The 20,160-nt window shown below is 58.1% G+C and overlaps 1 protein-coding gene across 1 annotated transcript in view; it reads left to right on the top strand.

Annotated features, from left to right (window-relative positions):
- ADAMTS7 (ADAM metallopeptidase with thrombospondin type 1 motif 7) overlaps positions 1 to 18,389 on the top strand; it is a 51,609-nt gene extending 33,220 nt beyond the window's left edge. Inside the window, exons 19-24 of the mRNA XM_042804294.1 lie at positions 1,731 to 3,548; positions 4,891 to 5,043; positions 5,646 to 5,819; positions 6,385 to 6,531; positions 6,753 to 6,912; positions 16,610 to 18,389. Coding sequence (XP_042660228.1) covers positions 1,731 to 3,548; positions 4,891 to 5,043; positions 5,646 to 5,819; positions 6,385 to 6,531; positions 6,753 to 6,912; positions 16,610 to 16,782 — 2,625 coding nt within the window. The 3' untranslated portion in view covers positions 16,783 to 18,389. The remainder of the gene's footprint in view (positions 1 to 1,730; positions 3,549 to 4,890; positions 5,044 to 5,645; positions 5,820 to 6,384; positions 6,532 to 6,752; positions 6,913 to 16,609) is intronic.
- Positions 18,390 to 20,160: the final 1,771 nt, after the last annotated feature.

Raw genomic sequence — 20,160 nt, 5'->3', positions numbered from 1 at the left:
AGGAGTTAGCAGTGCAGTCAGAACTGTTATTTGCCGTCCGTTAATCCACGGGTGGGAGCACGTCCCGCCTGCTGTGAGGGCTCCTGCAGCGTGTGCTTGCTGCTGAACCCTCCTGCGAGCCCCGGGAGGCTCCTGACAGCCATCGCTTCTTATCTGCACCCCAGCAGCCTTCCTGACAACCCAGCCGTGGCAAATACGCCCTTTCTTTCCCCCTGCAAGAGCCGCGGTACCTGGAATTTATCTCCTGGATAGAGCTGAAGGCATTTGCCGAGCCATTTTAGCCGGAGGCGCACGCTGTGGGTGTTGGCCTCTAGTTTCCCCAATTTGGCAGTGCCATCCCAGCAGGGAGAGGCAGCCTGCTTGCCCCGCTCCCACCTGCAGTCGTGTGCAGTGATGTTTTATTTCATCAACATCGCGTCGCTGGTGGGAATGCCGGGCGGCAGCCACGCCGTGCTGCGGTCTGTCCCTCCCGCCCGGCGCAGTCCTCGGGGCCGTTTCTGCTCCCACCCGGAATTGCCCAGGGGACACGGAGCTGGGGAAGGCCCCGGCTGCTGAGTCAGCATCTCCTCCGGCCAGCCCCTGCCTGGGCGGAGGCGTCCTGTGGGGTGGGCACCCACCCAGGACCCCACCCCACGGGCGCAGGGAGCAGGACAGGTCCCGACCAGGCACCTGGCCCTCGTGAGGACTGAGCAAAGATGAGAAACACTCCCGTATTTCGAGCCTATCTTGTCTGAGGAGCACATCTCCCGGCCAGCCCACCCCAGCAGCTCTGCCTGGCCACCTTAATCTCTTAATTTCCACGTGCTGGCGGCTGCGCATCAGACCCTCGCCTCAGCCCATCTGTTTTCATCCAAATAGCAGGGATTTCAGGCAGAAATCCCCTCCTTTGGGTTTGTTTGCCTTCTTGACTGTTTGTTCTCCTTGGCCGGCTTGCACCAGGCGCTTTGATGTACGTGACTAATGCTCTGTGCATCTGTCACTGCAGACTGCAGCGGGCGGTGGCTTGCGAAGCCCCTGTGTGATGTTAGGAGCGCTGTGATTTACTTACCCAGCAGAAAATTTTGCCGTCCGCCTTTCCAGCTTGTGGGTTTCTTTTATACTGAACAATCTCAAAGAGGCCACTGTGGTGGAGGAGGGGGTGTCCTCAACAAAGCTGCTTATTGACTCTTGCTTTTTCCCTACTAGGACAACACCCATGTTATTATCCCCTGCTTCAAAAAATCCTCTTCTAGAAGAAGAGATGTAATTCATGGCAATAGGTCAGAGAAAAGACCTATTAGATCATCCTACCCAATGCCCTTCACAATGCCCCTCTCCCGGGAAAATTGTTTCTGGCTGGAGTGCAGGTCAAGGATCGCCCTGAGCAAAGTACCCTGCCACGCCAGCCCTGCCCTGGGACGCTCTCTGACGGGGAGACAGCCCCGGGGGGAGGTTTAACCAGTAATAACGCTGCTTACTGGTGTGACCAGTACCCCCTCCTCCTGACTCCTGGTACACCGGGGACCCCCTGGCCCAGCTGGGACTGGCACGGGAGATGTCCCGGGACCCAGGTGGGCGGTGGGAGCGTGGCGGAGCGACGGGGAGCCCCTTCTCCCCGTGCCGTAAGCATCGTGGCGATACCGCTGCGGTATCTCGGAGGGGAGCACCAGCCCCTTCCCCGCTCCTCCTGCCGCCCCCGGCATCGCCCGCGCCCCCATCCCTGACGTTTGCCCCTCTTCTTCCTCCCCCAGTGCTCCGCGACGTGTGGGAACGGGACGCAGAGGCGCCCGGTTCACTGCAGCAACAGCACCGGGGCCGCCTGTGACCCCGCAGAAAGACCCAGCTCGGAGACTGTTTGCTCCTTGCCACAGTGCCAGAAGAAATCAGACAACGCCAACACGGACTGGTCTGGCAGCGGGTCCTCCAGCAGAGAGATATTTAATGAAATCCATTACATCCCCAGCAACCACATCGCTAAATTTAACCCCTTAATCCCAAATATTCCGGAGTCCAATGACGTCAATATCATCACTGAGGAGGACTTCTCAGCCAAGAAGGGAAATGTCTTTGTTGATGATTTTTACTACGACTATAATTTTATCAACTTCCACGAGGATCTGTCTTACTATCCCTTCACGGAGAAGGAGACCAAAGGCGAGGGGCATAAGCCAGAGCTGAGCACCAACGATGTGGAGGGGACCCGTGAGATGCCTCCTGATGTCCTGCACACCGTCAAGCCGGGAGGAGAAGCAAGTGAGGACCATCTGGTGACCAGCGAAGCAAACGCTTCTGCTCCCGTGCACGGCGAAGGAGAGACGGAGCCTGGGGGTTTAGCCACGAATGGCCTCCTGAGCGTGGTCCCCGAGGGTGCGGGGACAGCCGCTCCCAAACACGCCATCCCTGACTTCACGGGCGAGGAGGAGGATGCAACGCTCGTGCCCCGCTCCGAGGAGCACCCGCCCACCCAAAGCACCACGAGCCAGGACCCTGGACACAGCCACGAGCACCCGCACCCGGATGAACCCCGGGGAGCCGTGCCGACGGGGACTGGGACTGGGCAGGGCGCTCCAGCCCACGGCCTCGCTCCCCAGGCTCCTTACCCGGCCGATCCCTCCCCACCCCTGCCCGCTGGCAGGGGCAGCACCACTGCAGATGTGTCCGACCGTCTGGGAGAGCTGGGGAGCCGTGGTGAGGGGCGTGCGAGCACGGGGGGGCCCGGTAACGCCGGCAGCGAGGAGCGCGAAGTGGCCGGCTCTGTGGGGAGAGACCATGAAAACTCAAGGGAAATGGGGCTTGTCCTCACTGGTGATGCTCGCGGTGCTGCCCCCCAGGCTGAGGAGCAGGAAGGGTGGGCAGAAATACCGGCGCCGGAGGGGACGGCGGGCACGCACGCAGCGCCGGCGGGTGATGAACAAGCCCGTGGGACAGAGAGGGCAGGTCTTTCCTTCGCCACCCCACGGGGACCGGGGTGGGAGATGGGAAGGAGGGCTGGTGGCACCCATCCTCCTGCGAGTGTCTATCCCACGGGTGCTGACGGGGGCCCTGTGGGGCGGGCAGGGCACCAGCCGGAGCTCCGCACCCCCACATCCCTGAGCTCAGCCCCCCGGGTGGCCACCACAGCCTTTCCACCAGCGGTGTCCTTGTCCCCCGCTGTGCCCGGGCCACCCACCCAGCTCACCTCCACCGGCCTCACCCCACGAGATGCCCTGGCACCCGCCGTGCCCACAGCCCCAGCCCACAGCCCTCCCGTGCGCCCAGTGGGAGCATCACCCTCCGAATTCCCCCCGGCGTGGTGGACCCTGGGGGTGTCCCACCCCCGGGGGCTGGCGTCGCCCCGCGCACGGCAGACCTCCCTGCTCAGCAGCACCGTGCCAGGGGAACACTGGCCGTGGGCAACCCCGGGGACATTTGCTTTTAATGATGGGGGGCACGAGTTATCCCAGCCCACCCCTGCCCCACCACCGCTCTGGGAGATGGAAGAGATGGAGAAGGAGGAGGCTTCGCTTCCGCCGTCGACCACCGTGGCAGCCGCCGCGATGCCCAGCTGGGAGGTCGGGAACTGGAGTGAGGTAGGTGCTGAGTCTCATTTAAAAGCGTGATGTGGCCAGTACGGAGGTGGGAGACCTGTCCCTCTCCTGCCCGCTCTGCCCTTCCCACGTGCGTGGCTCACGCGGGCGTTTTCGCATTTTAACCAAATACCGAAAGGCTCATCGAGGCTGCAGATTAGCAAAGGTCTGGGGGGGGGGGGGCTGTGTTGAATGCGGTGAGAGGGGGGATTATCAGCGATTATCAGCTATCGGTTTACTGCCTCGCTGTCCTGGGGCTGCTCTGCGTAGTGTTTGCAGTGACAGGCAAGTGGCTGCTGCAATTCACGGGAACGGGGTTTTATCAGAAAGCACAAAAATAACAAGCCTTCGGTGTCGTGGGGCACTGGAGACTGAGCAGAGGGGGTTGGGCGCTTTTAAGAAGCACTAACAGTCAGGACAACACTTAATATCAGCAAAACCACGGTCCCACGTGTGGGTTTTATAAAAGGGCTTTGAACGTTGCTTGAGCCGGGGCGTTGGAGGAGCTCTGCTGCGGGGATGGGGCTGGTGGCTGCGCTGTGACATGGGGGGCACACGGGTGTGTGTTGAAAGCCCTGCAAAGGCTTTTAAGGTGGAAAAGCTGCTACAAAATAAATCGGATCCCTCTGGACAGCGAGGGGGTGAATCCAAAAGAGGAGGCAGAGGCAATGCCGTTCGTGTGGAAAGAAATCTTTACTGGAGCTTTTAACACCAAAAGAGCAGGGGGCAGGCAGTGCTTGTGAAAGAAGATCACGAAACAGAGTTTTATGAGACAGCAATCAAAGGGTTGAAGCTATTAGTGCTAATTAAGGGCCCTAGCAACAACAAAAAAAAAAAAACAGCCACAGAGGTCCCCAGTGCTGCCCCATTTCCCACCGGGACGCTGGTGCGGGGCGATGGCCATCGCTGCTGGGGTCCGGCGTCGCAGCGTGACAACCCCCCTGGGAGCTGAACAGGGAGAGAAAAGACAGTCCCAGCCAGACCAGTAAGGACTGGAATGGGTTATGGAGAGGGGATTTCCTCCTCCTCCATCCCCCCAGGCCCAGGGCTGCCTGTGGAGAGGAGCCTCATAGCGGGGTGCTCTGTGGGGCTGGGTCAGCCTCCGGGGAAGCTCCTCTATCCGCATCATCCCACAGCCCTGCCGCCGCCGCACGCCCCAGTTTTACTTGCCCCCCCCTCCCCGATGTCCACGGAGGAGGTGATGCGCTGAGTCCCCAGGGACCTTCCTGCTGGGGCCACCGGGCTCTGTGCTTGGCCAGAGCCAGCCACGGTGGCACGAGGGACGTCGGGGACAGCGGGGGCCGGCGGGAGCGGGGGGGAGCAGGATCCTCCTCCTGTGTTGCAGTGCTCGGCTACCTGCGGCGTGGGCGCGATCTGGAGGACCGTGCGCTGCAGCTCCGGCAGCGACGACGGCTGCGCCGCCGCCAACAAGCCCGTCCCCGCTCGGAGGTGTTCCCTGAGACCCTGCTCGTCGTGGCGCGTGGGGAACTGGAGTAAGGTACGGGGGGCGTGCAGCCGGTGGGGAGGGCCCCGAGAGACCCGCGGGAGAGTGAAGGCGGGTGGCGGCTGCCCTGCGGCTGCAGCAGTGCGTGCTCTTGCCCCGTGGCTCACGAAGGCGGAGGGTAAAGGTTGGCGCTTGCCGCAGAGCCGAAACGCGACAATCTTTTCATATCCCCTGCTCCTGGGCTGGTTAAAAAGCCAGGAATTTGCAAAAGCTAAACAAAGAGCCGTTTGAAAGTCTCTGGGAAACGTTCTGGCCACTCTGCGTTACGAGGAGGTGTTTGCAGTTGGGTTGGGTGAATCTAGAAGGTTTGGTGGTGGGGAACAACCCTCCTTGCTCTGGGTGGCCGCCGTTTCATGGGATCATCCGTTGTCTAATGCTTAAAGACTTTGTTGCCGTTACAACTGGAAACCGATTGCTTTCAGAGGGACGGTAGTGACCGATTCAGAGCTGCACGGACTTTTCTCTAGCTTGGACTAGAGAAAGAGGTGAAAAGAGGTTGGGTATCAGCTCGATCCAAGCCAAGGCAGAGCGCGTCTCTGCCGGAGGGATCCCCCCTGGCCGCCCTTCCCTGGCGTGATGCTCGTGTCCTTTCCCAGTGCTCCAGGAGCTGCGGCGGGGGGGTGAAGGTTCGGGACGTGCATTGCGTCGACACCAGAGACCAGAGGCTCCTACGGCCCTTCCACTGCCAGGCTGTGCTCTACAAACCGCTGGCGCAGCTCCCCTGCCAGAGCACGCCGTGCCTGGACTGGTACACGTCCTCCTGGAGAGAGGTGGGGGCTACTGGGGGGGCGGATTGAGCTGGGGGGGGGGGGGGGGGGCAGCACTCGACCCCCGAGCATCGCAGCAGGGCTTCATCCCTGGCTGAGCACACGCAGCGCGAGCACCCGTGCCAGGGTGTTTCACACCCACAGTTATTTTTCTTCTCCCTCCCTGGAAGCACGTTTGTGCAGCACTCGGTTTTTGCTTGCGCAGAGGGAATGCTCGGTGGGGGGGGGGGGGGGGGAGGCTGAGCTGCCTGCAGTGACCTGCTTTGCCGGAGCCCCCCACCCTGATCGTTGCAGCGGGCTCAGCCTGCCCGGTCACACACCTGCAAAATTTAAGCGGCTACTTCCAGTGAGTCTGCTGGATCCTCCTGCCTCTGGGAACCCCCCAGCCGGTTTCAAGCACCGAGAAGGAGACGACCCACTAATAGCGGGGGTAGCTGCGGAGCGGGCATTTTGTGGGTGCTTCAGGATTGGTAGGGTGGGTTTGCGGTGTATTTCCCTGAGACACCGGTGCATGGAGCGTGTCTGCCTTTCTGTTGTGCTGCTGGCTTCCCCCCTCGGACGGCTGCAGTGCTCGGAGGCGTGCGGCGGCGGGGAGCAGGAGAGGCTGGTGACGTGCCCGGAGCTGGGACGCTGCGAGGAAACATCCCGGCCCAACACCACCCGGCCCTGCAACACGCACCCCTGCACCACCTGGGTGGTGGGTTCCTGGGGAGAGGTGAGCGGGCGCGGGCTTTTGCACGAAAACGCAGGGAACGGCGGGGAAAACCCAACCCCCCCCCCTCCAAAACCAACCCGGGGGCTAACTGCAATAAAAACCTCCCCGGGGTCTGATGCTGCCGGCACAGCGCAGGGTTGGGGGGGAGGCTCGGTGGGGTGTGGGGATGGGTGGCCCCCACCCCGGGGCTGACGGGGCTGCCCCCCCCCCTTGCTCCCCAGTGCACGGCTCCCTGCGGCGGGGGCATCCAGCGGCGCCAGGTCAAGTGCATCAACACCAAGACGGGGCTGGCCGAGGAGGACAGCAGCCTCTGCGACCACGAGCCCTGGCCCGAGAGCACCCAGAAGTGCAACCCGCAGGACTGCGAGAGCTCCGAGCCGGGTAAGCCAGCTGCGCCCTTCTGCCCGGCCTGAAAGCCGAATTGTTTTGTCTTTAACTGTGGTTGTGCTCCCCAAGGGGTCTGGGTGCGCCGCCCGGGATAGACGCTGCGTTTTGAGGACGTGGTGATAATTGTGGGGATGGGTGTGAAAACCACCCGTTTCCGCTCAGATAGGGAACGTGATCTGCAGAGCAGGCGGCTCCCCCGTCATGGGTTGTGTGGAGGAGCAGCGCAGCATCCTCCACCACCGTCCTGGGCTGTGGCTGGAGACATTTTTCCACCACCGGTGAGGGCTGAGGCAGGGAAAACTCGGTTTTTACAGCGGTTGTGGGTGGTGCAGCGAGGTGACGGGGCAGCGGGCAGCGTCCCTCGGCGTGCTGGGCGCGAGGGGGGTTTAGATGGCTCCGTGTTGGTGGGCATCGGGTGGGCGTGCTGCAGGGTCTGCTCCCCCGCTTCGAAGCCACGCCGTGAAATGCAGCGAGGGCCGCGTAAAAACACGACCCGTTTCTGGGTCTGGTAACTGGAGATGTTTTTTTCCAGCCAAGTTTAGACTCATTCTTTATTTTTCTTCTCCCCACCTTTCACTTTTCGGTCCCCCCGGACAGTCTGGAGGAGGACGCCAGCAATAACTGGCTGTGCTGAAAGATGAGCTGCGCTCAATTAATTTTTCCAGGGCAGGTCGTGCCCCGCGCTCTCCCGGCCGGCCGGCAGCACGATGCTGTCCTGCTCCCGGGAAGGGACCCCAGGAAGGGACGGGCTGGGCGCCGGGGGGACCGGGTGCAGGGGAGGGCAATGGGCGCACGGGGCTCGGGGTGCTGCCAAACGGGGAAGCGGTGCTGGCTGCAGCGAGGAGAGTGATGGCGGGCGAAGGAAAAACCAGTCAGCCCACTAAAAAGCAACGTGTCTGTGGGAAGATGGAGGGGGTGTTTTAGACATGAATTGTGTAAGGCTCGCTTGGCTAATCGATAATTAAGTGGGAATGTTATAACCATCTATAAATGTCCGGAGCATTTGGCTCTCAAGGGGCTGAGCGTGGTTTTTTTACTGGCGGGAATGTGAGCTGGGATGTGCCTGTCCCAGCAAAGGGACCACGCCGGGGGGTGGCGCGGGGCGATGGGACCTGGTTCAGGAGCAACGGGTAATTCAGACAAAGGAAGCCAGAAGGAAATATCAAGCAATTAAGCTCTCTGGCCACCAGAAAGCGGTTCAGTGATAAAGTCCCAGAGCACAAAACTTTTGAAAGAAGCCTGAGCTCACCACTAGAAAGTCAGACAAAAGGCCAGTTCTCCAGCGTCTTTGGATATGTCTGAGCAGATGCTTTCATGAGTCAGTCCCATTTTAACCTGAGCTGTGCAGACCGTCCGCCCGCTCCATCTGCCTGCTCCGGCCGCAGCCGCCGTGCTCGGCCGTGCCACGGGCTTCTCCTCTCCCCTTCGCTTGGAGAAATACATCCCACGGCACCAAGCAGCTTCCTACAAGCCAGAAACCTGTGGGCTGCAAGGGTTAACAGCACTTAAAAGCAATATAATGAGGGGATTAGATGTCATTGATATTAGCGTGTTAATCATTAATCAACTTTATCTTTTTAATGTGTCTGTTAAAAAAAAAAAAAAAAAAAAACAAAACCAAAAAACAAAGAGCTTTATGACTGCCCAGAAAGAAACATTAGACCCTCAGGAGGTTAATTGAACACAGAGAGGGCTGAGAGATGGAGCAGGGCAGGAGGGCAGCGGGCGCCCCGGGTGCAGGAGCCAGCCCCCCCCTCTGCAGCCCGGGACACCCGTTCTCATCCTTTCGGCTCTTTGTATTTGTCCTGCATCCAGCCGTGTTCCTCCAAACCCCTGTTTGGGGAGGGCAGAAGCTCTGGCTTTGGTTAGCTGGGATGTGGAGGCTGCGGCCGCTGGCCGTCGGGATGCTTTTTGCCATTCAACTGCTTCTTCCCGGCGGCTGCGCGACCCTCCTGCATTTGAAAGCCTGTCGGGCAGTTCAACATTTAGGAAATAATTAGTCAGACTTTCTCAAGAAATGATGTGCGGTTCCAGCTATTTTTGTCAAGGGAAAATTTCCGTGCTGGGCTTGGTGATGAGAGCTGTGGAGCCACACAACGTAGCCAAGGTTGTACCAGAATAACCGCTTAGATGTGTAGGAAACACACAAATAAATGTTAAAATCCTGGATTCAAAATGACATAAATGCTCTGGCTGTAGCCCAGGGCAGGAAACGCCTCTTGGAAATACAAACATTTCCTGCCAAACCATGAAGAGGAACAAAACTTTCACATGGCAGGAAATCACAGATGTGTAAATCCACAGGCAGAGGCTCCCAGAACAGGCATGAACGTTAACTCCAGCTCTTTCCTGTGTTTTAAAGGAGCTTTACTGCACAAGATTAGTGCAGGCTGGAGTGATGCATGTCTTTTTGTTAGAAGCACAAGGAGCCTCTATCTCCTCTACATGAAGTGAACTGATACCAGCAAACTCCTGTATTTGTCTTTGTGAGGAATCGTGTTCTCGCTGGACACAAAAATGCAAGTAACCCCAGTAGAGTTTAAATGTTAAAACCATTATCAGATGAATTTTTAACAGAGATGGAACAGATCAAACATAAACAAACATCTCACCAGCAATCAGCTCCCTTCGATTAAAGGAGGTCGGAATTAATTAGAACCAGAATCCTGTTCTGTTGCCAGGTTATAAATTAATTGATGATTGCACAGAGGTTATTTTTAAATGCGCCTGTCATTTTGCAGCTGCATCCAGCTGTGAGTGGAGAAGATAAGGTTGGCCATGTCCTTGGATGGCTCCTGGGGAGCATCGGAGCCCATCGGGCACCCAGATGCCTCCGTGCGATGCCCCAGCGAGGCCGGGGACGTTTATCTTACTCCATGCTAAGAGGAGGAACTCAAATGCAACTCCAGCGCAGGAAAATCCGCACGGGGGGGGAGAGCCATTGCTCTTGGACACGGTAGCAGCAGCCGGGAAAGCCGTGCGGCTCCTCGCTGGCGGCCGGGAGGGACAAGGACATCGGTGTCCTCCTGCCAGCCCGGGCTGGGCGAGGGGAGATCAGAGCAGCCAGGAAAGCCCCGGGGCTGGCTGAGCTCCCCCCTCCCCGTGCCTAGCTCCCAGCCCGAGCAGTGCTCACACCCACCTCGGCCACTCCTGTTACCCGATCATTTCTTGTAACTCAGAAAGCTGGGAAAAAAAAACCAAAAACCAAAAAAAAAAAAAAAAAAACCAAACCAAAAAAACCCCACAACCTCACAGCATGTTTATTTCTCTGATTAAATATTACACTTTGTTTTCTGGCCGTCTTGGAAAGGAGCTGAGCAGCAGGTCCCACATGAAAGCCAGGAGAAACCGGTGCTGGTTTATCCAGCAGGTCAAACAGTTTTAAAACTCAGAAGCAGCAATTGCTTTGTACTGGAGGAGGGTGCTGGTGGGTGAATCGAGCTGCAGTCGCCCCGCTGCTGCGAGGGTGGTGGCTGTGCCTGCACGATGGTTTTTGGCCACCCCCCACCAGTGATGGGTGAAACAAACCCTGTCCAGGACCGAACACGGGCAGCCCATGGGGTGCTCATCATGGCAAACGCCGTAAAATTGATAATTTTCCTCGTGCCTGTTTCTCTGGATCTGACAGTGGGTGGGATGGGGTTCAGCCTTGTGTCCCAGGAGCAGCCAGCACCGGGGACCGTGTTTGGTGGGGCTGTGAGAGGGGCGATGCCTCGGGGGGGGCACCGAGGGGCGAAGACACCCCCCCATCCCCTTCTCACACCAGGAACGTGCTGGGCGAATCCCAGACGCCCGTCGCCCTCTTCAACCGCCGCCGTTTGGGATGCTCCGGGCTCGTTATCCAGGGTCCGGTTGTATTTCTAGTTGCCTCAAGATTAATTGGCAATTAAACGTTTTATTCCTGCTTGCTTTGAGTAGGGAAATGAAATTATTCATGGTTCTGCACGTAGCTGAGTTTGTCGGCAAGGGATACCTATTAGAAATAATCACAGCAAATTCCAATTTTCTCTGTCATTTGAGCAAGTAAGTCTGTATCCAAGCAGCAAGGCAGGGAGGTGTTGCTGAGTGAGTCATTAAGAGCCCTTTATTTACTGCTAATTAACGACAGCCGCCAATGAAAAAATGGGTGCTGGGGAAAGGGCTCCCTGTTTTTATTAAATGTAGGAGAAATGAACGTTACACATTTCAGCCTTACGGAGAAAAAGGGGTTTTGGGGGGCAGGAGCTGGCAGAGGCTGCTCGGGCGTCCCCGGATGGGCCGGTCCCCCTGAGGGGGCTGATGCTGAGGCCAGGGCTGGGCAGGCCCCACGCTGTGCCCCCAAAACCCGGGCTGTGGGAGAAAAAAACCCAAACCACCGTCAGGCAGGTGGAGCAGGGACGGCACGTTTCCTCGCCCCGAGGAGAACAGGGGGGTATTGCAGTGCTGCACACTCTTTAGTGAAGCGACCTTGGTGTGGCCAGCGGCGGTGGGAGATGGTGCTTCTCCTCCCTCCTTCTTGGCAACTGCTGAGCAGGTTTAAGTTTTGGAAAGCATAAATTGTGGTGGAGCTCAGCGGCCAGTGCAAGCAATTGGGGGAGTGCACCCCAGCCTCCCATAAAAGCCTAATCCCAACAACAAAAGATTAACCCTTACTTAACTTTTTGGAAAACTCTCCAGAATATATCAAAGGCTTATTTTTCCCTGCAGAAGAAAGGCCATCAGCAGAGAGGTTATTTGCCTTGGCCTTGAAGTGCTAAAAACAGTGAAAGCAAGGACAGAAGTGAAGAAATGGTGCTTTGCCCGTGGCGGGGGAGGGGGAGAACGGTGCTCAGCCCCGGCAGCCACGCTCCGGGGGTCCTGCCCGGATTTGGCTTCCCTCAGTCTTGAAACAGAGGAGGTGCTGCTGCCGAGCGCCCTTACCCTGCCGAATCTTGCTGTTAAAAAAAAAAAAAAGACAAAAGAAGCAAAGACTCGGTAGATGTGACACGGCTGGCTGCTCCGGCCCGATTGCTCCTTGCAGGGTTGGGTGTGGGAAGCTCTGGACACGGTGTGTTTAAAGTGGTTTTGGATTTTGGAGGGGAGGGCAGGGTCATGGTCAGCAGCTCCTTTTGGCAGAGCGGGCTTTTTCTCCCCCTCGTGCACTCATGAGAAGGAAGGGGAAGGCAACACAGAGTGCAGGGAGGGTCCTGGCTCTGCCGCAGCTCTTCGGAAATGAGACTTTCTCTCTGTCAGATCCAGGAACTCTAAAAAATGGATAATCCCTCTGGGAGATCTCCCTCTTGGAGAGCACCAGCGTTTTGCTGCCCCCGGTCTGCAGTCCCCAGGCTGGATGCTCAGGGCTGTCGGCGCGAGCTCCGTCGCGGTGCTGAGCGAGGCGTGCCGGGAGCAGCGGGGCTGACCCCTGCAAGCCGGCGGGGTTTGGGGGGCTGTCCTCCCCAATTTTCCCAAGCGAGCAGTTTTTTCTGTGCAGGCAGCCCCGGCGCTGCCTGCGGGGCCACGTGCTGCCTCCGCCGGCGCTCGGCCCCGCGGCAGGAGCCTGGGATCATACTTGTTAAATTCGGCACTGGCTCCGAGAGCATCCCGAAGGCCAGAGGTCAGCAGCTTAATTCTCTGGTTTTGCTAGCTCAGCTCTAAGCTCAACCTTTCCTTGTTTTTACAAAACCTGTTCCAGGAAGTTTGTTTTTTCCCGAGCATAAAAGTAAATGCTTAGGTCTGTAGAGCAGAAGCTTAAATGAAATTTAAAGCGACTTCCACGCCAACTTAAAAAAACAATCGAAATAAAGGTGGGGGTTTTCAGTTTCTAGTGTGCTGACCTAGCCTGGATTTTAAAAGCCCTGCTTTAAGCTATTTCTTTAGACTAAAATTTGGCACAGACTTGAACGCTGGAGCATATGTTCAAATGAAGCGTTGGGATTATATATATAAAAAAAAATGTTAATAGAAAAAAATAACAGTGGAAGGATTAAATGAAAATTGGGTCAATTCTGTAAGGACCCTCTCTGAAGAGCTGACATATTAAGTGCTTATTACAGCTTCCTTTGCCAAAGACCAAATTCCAGGGAGAAATGGCGAGCTCAGCCAAGATTTTCAGACCTGAGCGTGACCCCGCACACATCCCCGCCGCGACGCTACGGAGCACGGCCCGAGCTGGGAAGAGGACGAGCTGCCCAGCAACTGCCCTTGACTTGGTTTTGTTAAAACGCTTCGGAAACCCGGGGTCCCGCTGCGGGGTCTCAGGGAAGGTGGGCAGAGTGGGGGGGGGGGGGGGGGCAGCGATGCCTCCAGGCGACGGAGGTGGCTCTTCACCCCCTGCTAAGCCCGTCCCCGCTGTTGCTGCTCGGACCTGTGCAGATAACGCGATGTCCCGGGGGAAATAACGCCTGGCAGGAGACCGAGGGACTCATTTACGCCCGGGGACGGCTCTGGCTGGTGCAGGTTTGGGAATTTCCTACCAGCGCCGCGGGGGTTGACCCGTTGGAAAGGGATCAGAAAAGAGCTAAACCGTCACCTCTGGTCCTGGAAAGCGACCTTCCAGGGAGAGGCTCCAGAAGCCGAGCCGCCCGCAGCTCTGTCAAGGGAAGGCAGGAGGCAACTTGGTGGCGATCCATAAATATCTTTCTAGGAAGACCGTTGCAATAAGCGGAGGGCTCGTGAGCAGAAACGAGCCCCGCAAGGCACAGCGGCAGCGCGCTAAAAATACCGAGGCGCTCGGCGGGGGTCAGCCTCGGCACGGCATCGCCCCGGGGCCCTCTGAAACGCCGGTGACATTCCCATCCATCCCTGCAGTATTTTTAACTGAGTTCTTCTAAACGCCGCGGAGTTCCTACTGCTGTTACGCTTGCTCTGTGCAATGCAGTGAATAATTAAACACCCCCCCCCCCTTGGAGCACGCCAGCCCCCGTCCGTGCCTGCCGGGAGCCGTCGCTGTGTTCTCCAGCTCTCCTACTCAAAATCGGTTCCAAACCCGGTGACTTGGACCACCACGGGTTTATAAATCCCGCGGGAAGCACAGGTGGGGGTTACCCGGCGGTCGTGCCCCGGTGAAGAGTAAATGATTACCAAATCCTGCACAAGGGGAGAGGTGGCTGAGATCAGTGTGCTAAACCGGCGCTGGGCAGCAGAGCGTTTTAAGGTGCAGCTCAGCTGGTGCACCCCGGTATTGCCGTCGCCGGCTGTAGGGAGCAGGAGGTGTGGGGGGGGTTCTCCAGGCTGACATGCCCTCAGGCTTTTTTTCTCACATCGGACACCCCAGAGGTGTTTTGGGAGACATCCCTGTCCTGCAGCACATGCCAACGGGCATGCACGTGTTTGTGTGCCCGAATGTCCCCGTGCGAAAGGGCCCCGGGGGTGCAGGGGACGGTGTGCGGAGCGGCAGGGGTGCTCCCGGGGGGGGACACCATCCCTGAGGCCCCCAGGCAGCATCGCACGAGCAAACGCTTCCCTTTGCCCGACCGGCTCTGGTGCTCTTGCACGGCGGGGCTGCTCTCACAGCAGGTCTGGGGACGTGCGCCGCGCCGGCCCGGCCCTCTCAGCAATTCCTCGTCTGCTTTGCTCAACCACAAGGAAAAAATCCGCGTTATCCCCCAGCACCTCGGGGGTCAAACCGAACCCCCAGCACCTCGGGGGTCAAACCGAACCCCCAGCACCTCGGGGGTCAAACCGAACCCCCAGCCTGGGAGTGTGATGCGGAGCCAGGGTCCGGCGCTCGGTCCCGGTCTGTCGGCAGCTGTTGAACCAGGCAGCCGCTTCTGTGTGAAATGGTTTCTTCAGGGCACAGAGACACTATTGCTGGGCAGAAAGAGCTGTTGCTCAAGAGGAAGAGAGGAAAAAACCTCTACTGAAATAGAAAATTAATTTTAGATCGGTATTGTGACCTTGCTGATGGGCTGGGGGCAGGGGTGAGGGCTGTGATTGAAATCCCAAACGGGGGGAAAAGTCTCTGCTCGGCATCTGCTGCGTCCTTTGCATTAACCGCTGCGGGTCGGCTCGTCCCCGTGGGAATCGGGGCAGCAGCCTTTCCCTGAGCAAAGCCTTTTGTTCACAGAGGGGAGATGGCGAAGGGCAGTGGTCAGCGAGAGCTCCCCGGCTTGGTCCCGGTGCTTCCCCAGCAGAAAAGTGTCCTGAGAAAGAGAAAAGCCCGTTTTCTTGCCTCATTTCTGGATCTGCTTGGCGTAGTCGTGGCCGGAGGGAGCCCAGGGTGAGGCAGTGCAGGAGGACTGGGGGGTGCCGGCCCCAGCGAGCACCAGTTCTGCCCTTTTTCAGAGAAAAGCTGTCATTTGTCTTAATCGCTTGTACGGGAGATAAAATTAGACAGAGCTGATGCAATTTAAACAAGTCTTACACAACTGGGTGAGATGCTGGAGGCTTGATGAGGAGCACGCTTCTTTTGATATAAAGTAGAAAAGGAGGAAATTAAAAATTAAAGCAAACCAACTATATGTTCTTATAAACAGTGCGTGTTGGGTGGTGGGTCTTTGCCGCTGTAACTAAGCCGAGCTGCAGCCTGGCTAGCGATGGAGCTGGGAGCTGCTGGGGCTGGTTTTGGCGTCCTGTGCCAGCGGCGCAGGGGAGGGCTGTCCCCTCCTCGCCACGTCCCACGTTTGCGTGAGGGGGTTCCGGGGCGCCGGGATGTTCCTCCCCATCGCACCCCGAGGACGAGGTGGCTCCCCCCACCCCCGAGCTGGGAACCTGAGCGCTGGACCAAACGCCCCGACGTGGCGCTCCCGGCCCCCCCGGGGAGGGATTTGTGATTTCCAGACTGTTTGCAGAGAGGAAACAGTTTCTGCAAACAGTTTGCTCAGCCTGGGAGTGACTCAGCCGGGGCGGCCGGGCTGCGACCCGTGGCCACCACGGCCGCTGCCGCAGCTGGCCTGGGTGCTGCCCCCCCAAACGAGGCTGGGTGCTGCCCCCCCAAACGGGGCCGGGTGCTGCCCCCAAAAACATGGCTGGGTGCTGCCCACCCTCAAACGGGGTTGGGTGCTGCCCCCCCAAATGGGGCCGGGTGCTGCCCCCCCAAACGGGGCTGGGTGCTGCCCCCCCAAACGGGGCCGGGTGCTGCCCCCAAAAACGGGGCTGGGTGCTGCCTCCAAAAACGTGGCTGGGTGCTGCCCGCCCAAACGGGGTCGGATGCTGCCCCCCCAAATGGGGCCGGGTGCTGCCCCCCCAAAACAGGGCCGGGTGCTGGCGCTGGAGCCACGCTTCCCAAAACAAAACCCATCCTCGAGGCGGCGCCGATTGTTGTTTTGAGGTTCGCGAGGCACCTGCAGGAAGCGACCCGGATGATGCGGGTTCTCGAAATAATCTCAAGACAATGCAAAGGAAAATGAATTACCGCCTTTCTTGCCGCCTTCTGCTGGCCTCGCGGGGAAGATTTGGGGGGGGGGCTGGGGGGAGATGTTGTGGGGTGGTTTGTCACCTCTCGCGAGCCCTCGGTGCAGACCCCCCACCCCGGGGAGGGAGCCCCAAGCTCAGCCCCGCTCCCCCCATATGGTTCCTCCACCCTGGGGAGATGCTGCGGAACTGGAGACGGCGGCAGAAGGGTTATTTCTGCTGGTGATGAGGAATGAGGAGGATGCTGGGCACCCAGGTGAGGGTGGGCTCCGCATTGCCCGAGCTCTTGCCTTTGCCTCCGCCAAGCTCGTGCCCGTTTCCGCGTGGAACGCCGGGGAAGCCGGCACTAACGCTGTCCTCGCCCTCTCGCCTCCCCCTCCAGGCTTCGTCTGCGAGCGCGACCGCTTGACGTTCGGCTTCTGCCAGACCCTGCGGGTCCTGGGAAGGTGCCACCTCCCGACGGTCCATCTCCAGTGCTGCCGAAGCTGCCGCCACCACGGGCACCGCGCGGCGCCCGACCGGGACCGCGGCGACGAGCGGGCGTCCAGGAGGTGACAGGACTGTCCCCAAGGGCAAGAAGTGCCAGGCCCCGCGGTGGCTCCCGCGGCAGCGCGGCGGAGGAGGGAGCTGGGTCCCAACCAGGACTTGCGGCTTTGCCTCGACCCGCGGCAGCGCCGGACGTCTTACAAAACACGGGGAAAGCTTGATTTCTTTTAGTTGTGCTACACTATAACGGTGCTCAAACCATCGGTCTGAAAAAAGGAGGTCTGGCGTGGGGCTGGGTGCGCGGGTCCCGCCGGGACCCTCCGGCGGGGTCACGCTGCTGCTGGGCGCCCGGCGGGGAAATGTTTTGGGGAAGGGAAACCAAAAGCAGCAATAATTCGGGGGGAGACCTCTCAGAAATGCTTATGGTGCTATCGTTTGACATTTTCAGCCTCTTAATGGTGTTGGCAGGCCAGCACAAAACTCTTGACTTTTATTATTATTTTTATATATATGAAGTGAGCATCTAGCATTCCATCCGTACAGCCGACCGTTTGGGTTAGGTTTTTCTTTTTTCCTTAAGGGACTTGAAGCTGGCAACCCATTTCTGTAATTTTCATTAAAATGTTTATGCACTGAAGCTAAACGGTAATTTAAGAAATGGAGACAGGGCAGAGGAATAAATACCAGCTTCAGTTACCCCCACGAGTCCAGGGCTGGCGGTGCGTGCGAAGGCTCCGTACCCTCCTCTCCCCACTGCCGGCTTCCTCTGCCGAAGCCGCTGCCCGTACCGCTGGAGCAGAGGGGATGGTCAGGGACACAAGTGAAGTGGCACATTGGTTTTGGAGCCCAACAGTCTTTCCCTTGCGTGTGTTTGTGAAGGAGGGGGAAAGCTGCTCTGGCCCCGGCGGTGAGCAGCGCGTCCCCTTCGCCGCATCCTTCCTCGAGAGCAGCAAACTCCCCCCACACCTGGATTTCTGTATGTAGTTACGGCGTAGCAGTTTAAGGGTTGGTTAAGGTGTTTTTCTGTGTTCTTACAAGCTAAAACCTTTCTTCCTGCTTATATAGAATCACCCCTGTTAAGGTTAGCTCATTCTTTTAACTAGAATATCCAGTATTGTACGAGGAGCGGCACTCGGCCGGCACAGCCCTTACCGCCCGGCCCAGGAGTGTCCTGTGTTAATCCCTCCCTGGTTTAGGGCGGGTTTGCTGTTAGATTTGCCTCCTGGAGGAGGGTCAGGAGTATTTAGGTAGGAATTCCTTTCTATATTACTCTTCAGGCTATGGAGGATGCCCAAAAACTGGGAGACCATGAAGGCAATCCTGCATGTATTGAACAGAGAAATGCTCGGGCGCATCAGCCGTGCCAAGCGTTTCTTCTTCACCTGGGCTGTCGGGAACAACATTCAAACCCTCAACAGGGGAAATTCCTGCGTGTAGTTTGTCCTGTGTAAAACACAAGCCATGACTTCATCATTTGTGTTTTATTCCTTTCCAACGTGGTGTAAATTTTTATGTTTCAAGAGCCTGTGTTCAGTCCTGTTTTCCTTCGCACCGGCACCATCTGTCCCTTGCTTCCGTCGTGCTCCCAGGTTTTGCCAAGGGACAGCCACTAAATACGGTGGGGTTTAATGGCTATAGCTCCTCAGTATGTTAAATTAAACAGTTACTGAAGGAAATGGTAGGGTTTCACATTTTCTATTCCCCTCGGGGAATTTGGGGGGGATTTTTCACTGAAAATGCAGTTGAGTGGAGGTGGTTTAGGTCCTGGCAACAGCAGGGGGGTGATTACTCTTAGCTGCAGCAGAAAGGCGTAATCAGTTTGTATCTGAAAATCATTTAAGGCTGCCGTTGGCAACTGGGGTTTGTGTGACGAGGCTGCGAGCTGGGGTGAACGCTGGCAGCCCGCTGGGGGCTCGCAGACCCAGCAGCTGCAGCCTCCGCGTTCTGTTGATGCCCGCTCCGGCTTTGCAAACCAACTCGTTTCGGTGGTAACCCGGCCCGGCGAGCCTCTCCTGGGGCACCTGCCCACGTGCGGGGTCACGTCCGCCGCCGGGACGAGGCCACGGGGTAACCCCTCCCGTGGGACACCCACCCTGGAGCGGGGCCGCTCCCCGAGCATCCCCAGCCGGCACAGCCACGGCTCCAGTTCACGGCCAGAGCGCGATGCCCACCAGCACCTTGGTGCCCCCCCCCAGCCCCAACCAGGCTGGGGCTCTGCGGCAGAAGAAACCCCTTCTGTTCCAACCCAGAAACCTTTCTGTTCCAACCCAGAAACCGTTCTGATTCAAAAAGGGCCAACCCTGACGCATGCGAAGCCTCGGGGTTTGCAGAGCAGAGGTGGGTGCCCCCGGCTCCGCGATGCCACAGCTTCGGGCCAGTGTCCTGCTGGGAAGGGCTGAGCAGAGCCGGTTCCCAAGTGCTGGGACTGGGAGCAGCAGGAGTTAGTGTAAACCAAAAGCGTGGCCGGCCCCTGAGCCCAGCAGCTCCCAAACTGCAGAGGTCTCTGGTGGGCGCGGAGGCGGGAGAGGTTTTCATCGCAGTGTGGGAATCCCTGCTAGAAGGGCATTTCACCTGCTTTTTAGCCACACGATAAGTCAGACCTCCTGCAAGCCCACAAGTTGAATTATAATTAATAATCACACACACCTTGCCCTACATACCTGCAATATCTTCTTTCAATGAGACACCTACGGCTGCAACTGTAGGTGATAAGACTCCCCAGAACCGAAGCGGTTCTGACCCCCCGAGCTGTGATGTGTCCGACGGCAGAATCTGCTTTACGCCGCGGGGTCGCCGGCGCACGTGCGTGCGGAGCTCCTCGCCTCCCCTCGCCGCGAAGCCAGGCCTTTCCCAGGAGCAGATCTGGCTCTTTACTTGCTCAGCTTTGCTAGTATCCGTGTTTTCACTTGCTCCTTGTAACCAAGGAATTAACTAGAAATGCCTTTTCTTCTTCTTTTAAAGACGCTTTTATTAATGTGTCAACACAAGAAGGATGTTATTCAGAAATAACTGCTTCAGTGGTGTGCAGAGGAAAGCAGGAAAGTAATTAGGAATCAAAAGATGTTTGAAATAGAAATATGCTTTTCCCTGGGGTGTCTAAGGATGGTTTGCCAGGAAAGCAAGCTGATCCTTCTTGCTAGGGTAATCAGAGCAGAGTATGAAAGAGAAAAGCAGGGATGTGTCAGCCCCCCACCACAGAGGTCCCTGAGCTCCACGGCCGGTGTCCCTCAGCCAGGCCCCGGCAGAGCAGAAGGAGCCCGTCCACCGCCAGCTCCCCTGCAGTGGTCACGCCAAGAACACGCGTGTGTTTGACCAGAGTCCCCGGCAGCCCCTTCCCCTCCCAGCCTCCCAAAGAGCCCTGGCCGTGAGCAGCGCAGACAGAAGAAAAGCCCTAAATCATGCTTTTCATTGGGGATACAGGATGCGCGGTGACCAGGATGCATTCAC

This window comes from Tyto alba, unplaced genomic scaffold (assembly GCF_018691265.1).
Source record: "Tyto alba isolate M040663 unplaced genomic scaffold, T.alba_DEE_v4.0 Super-Scaffold_41, whole genome shotgun sequence".
NCBI lineage: Eukaryota > Metazoa > Chordata > Aves > Strigiformes > Tytonidae > Tyto > Tyto alba.
Note: the sequence above shows the minus strand (reverse complement) of the source record. Positions and strands in the feature narration are given on the sequence as shown.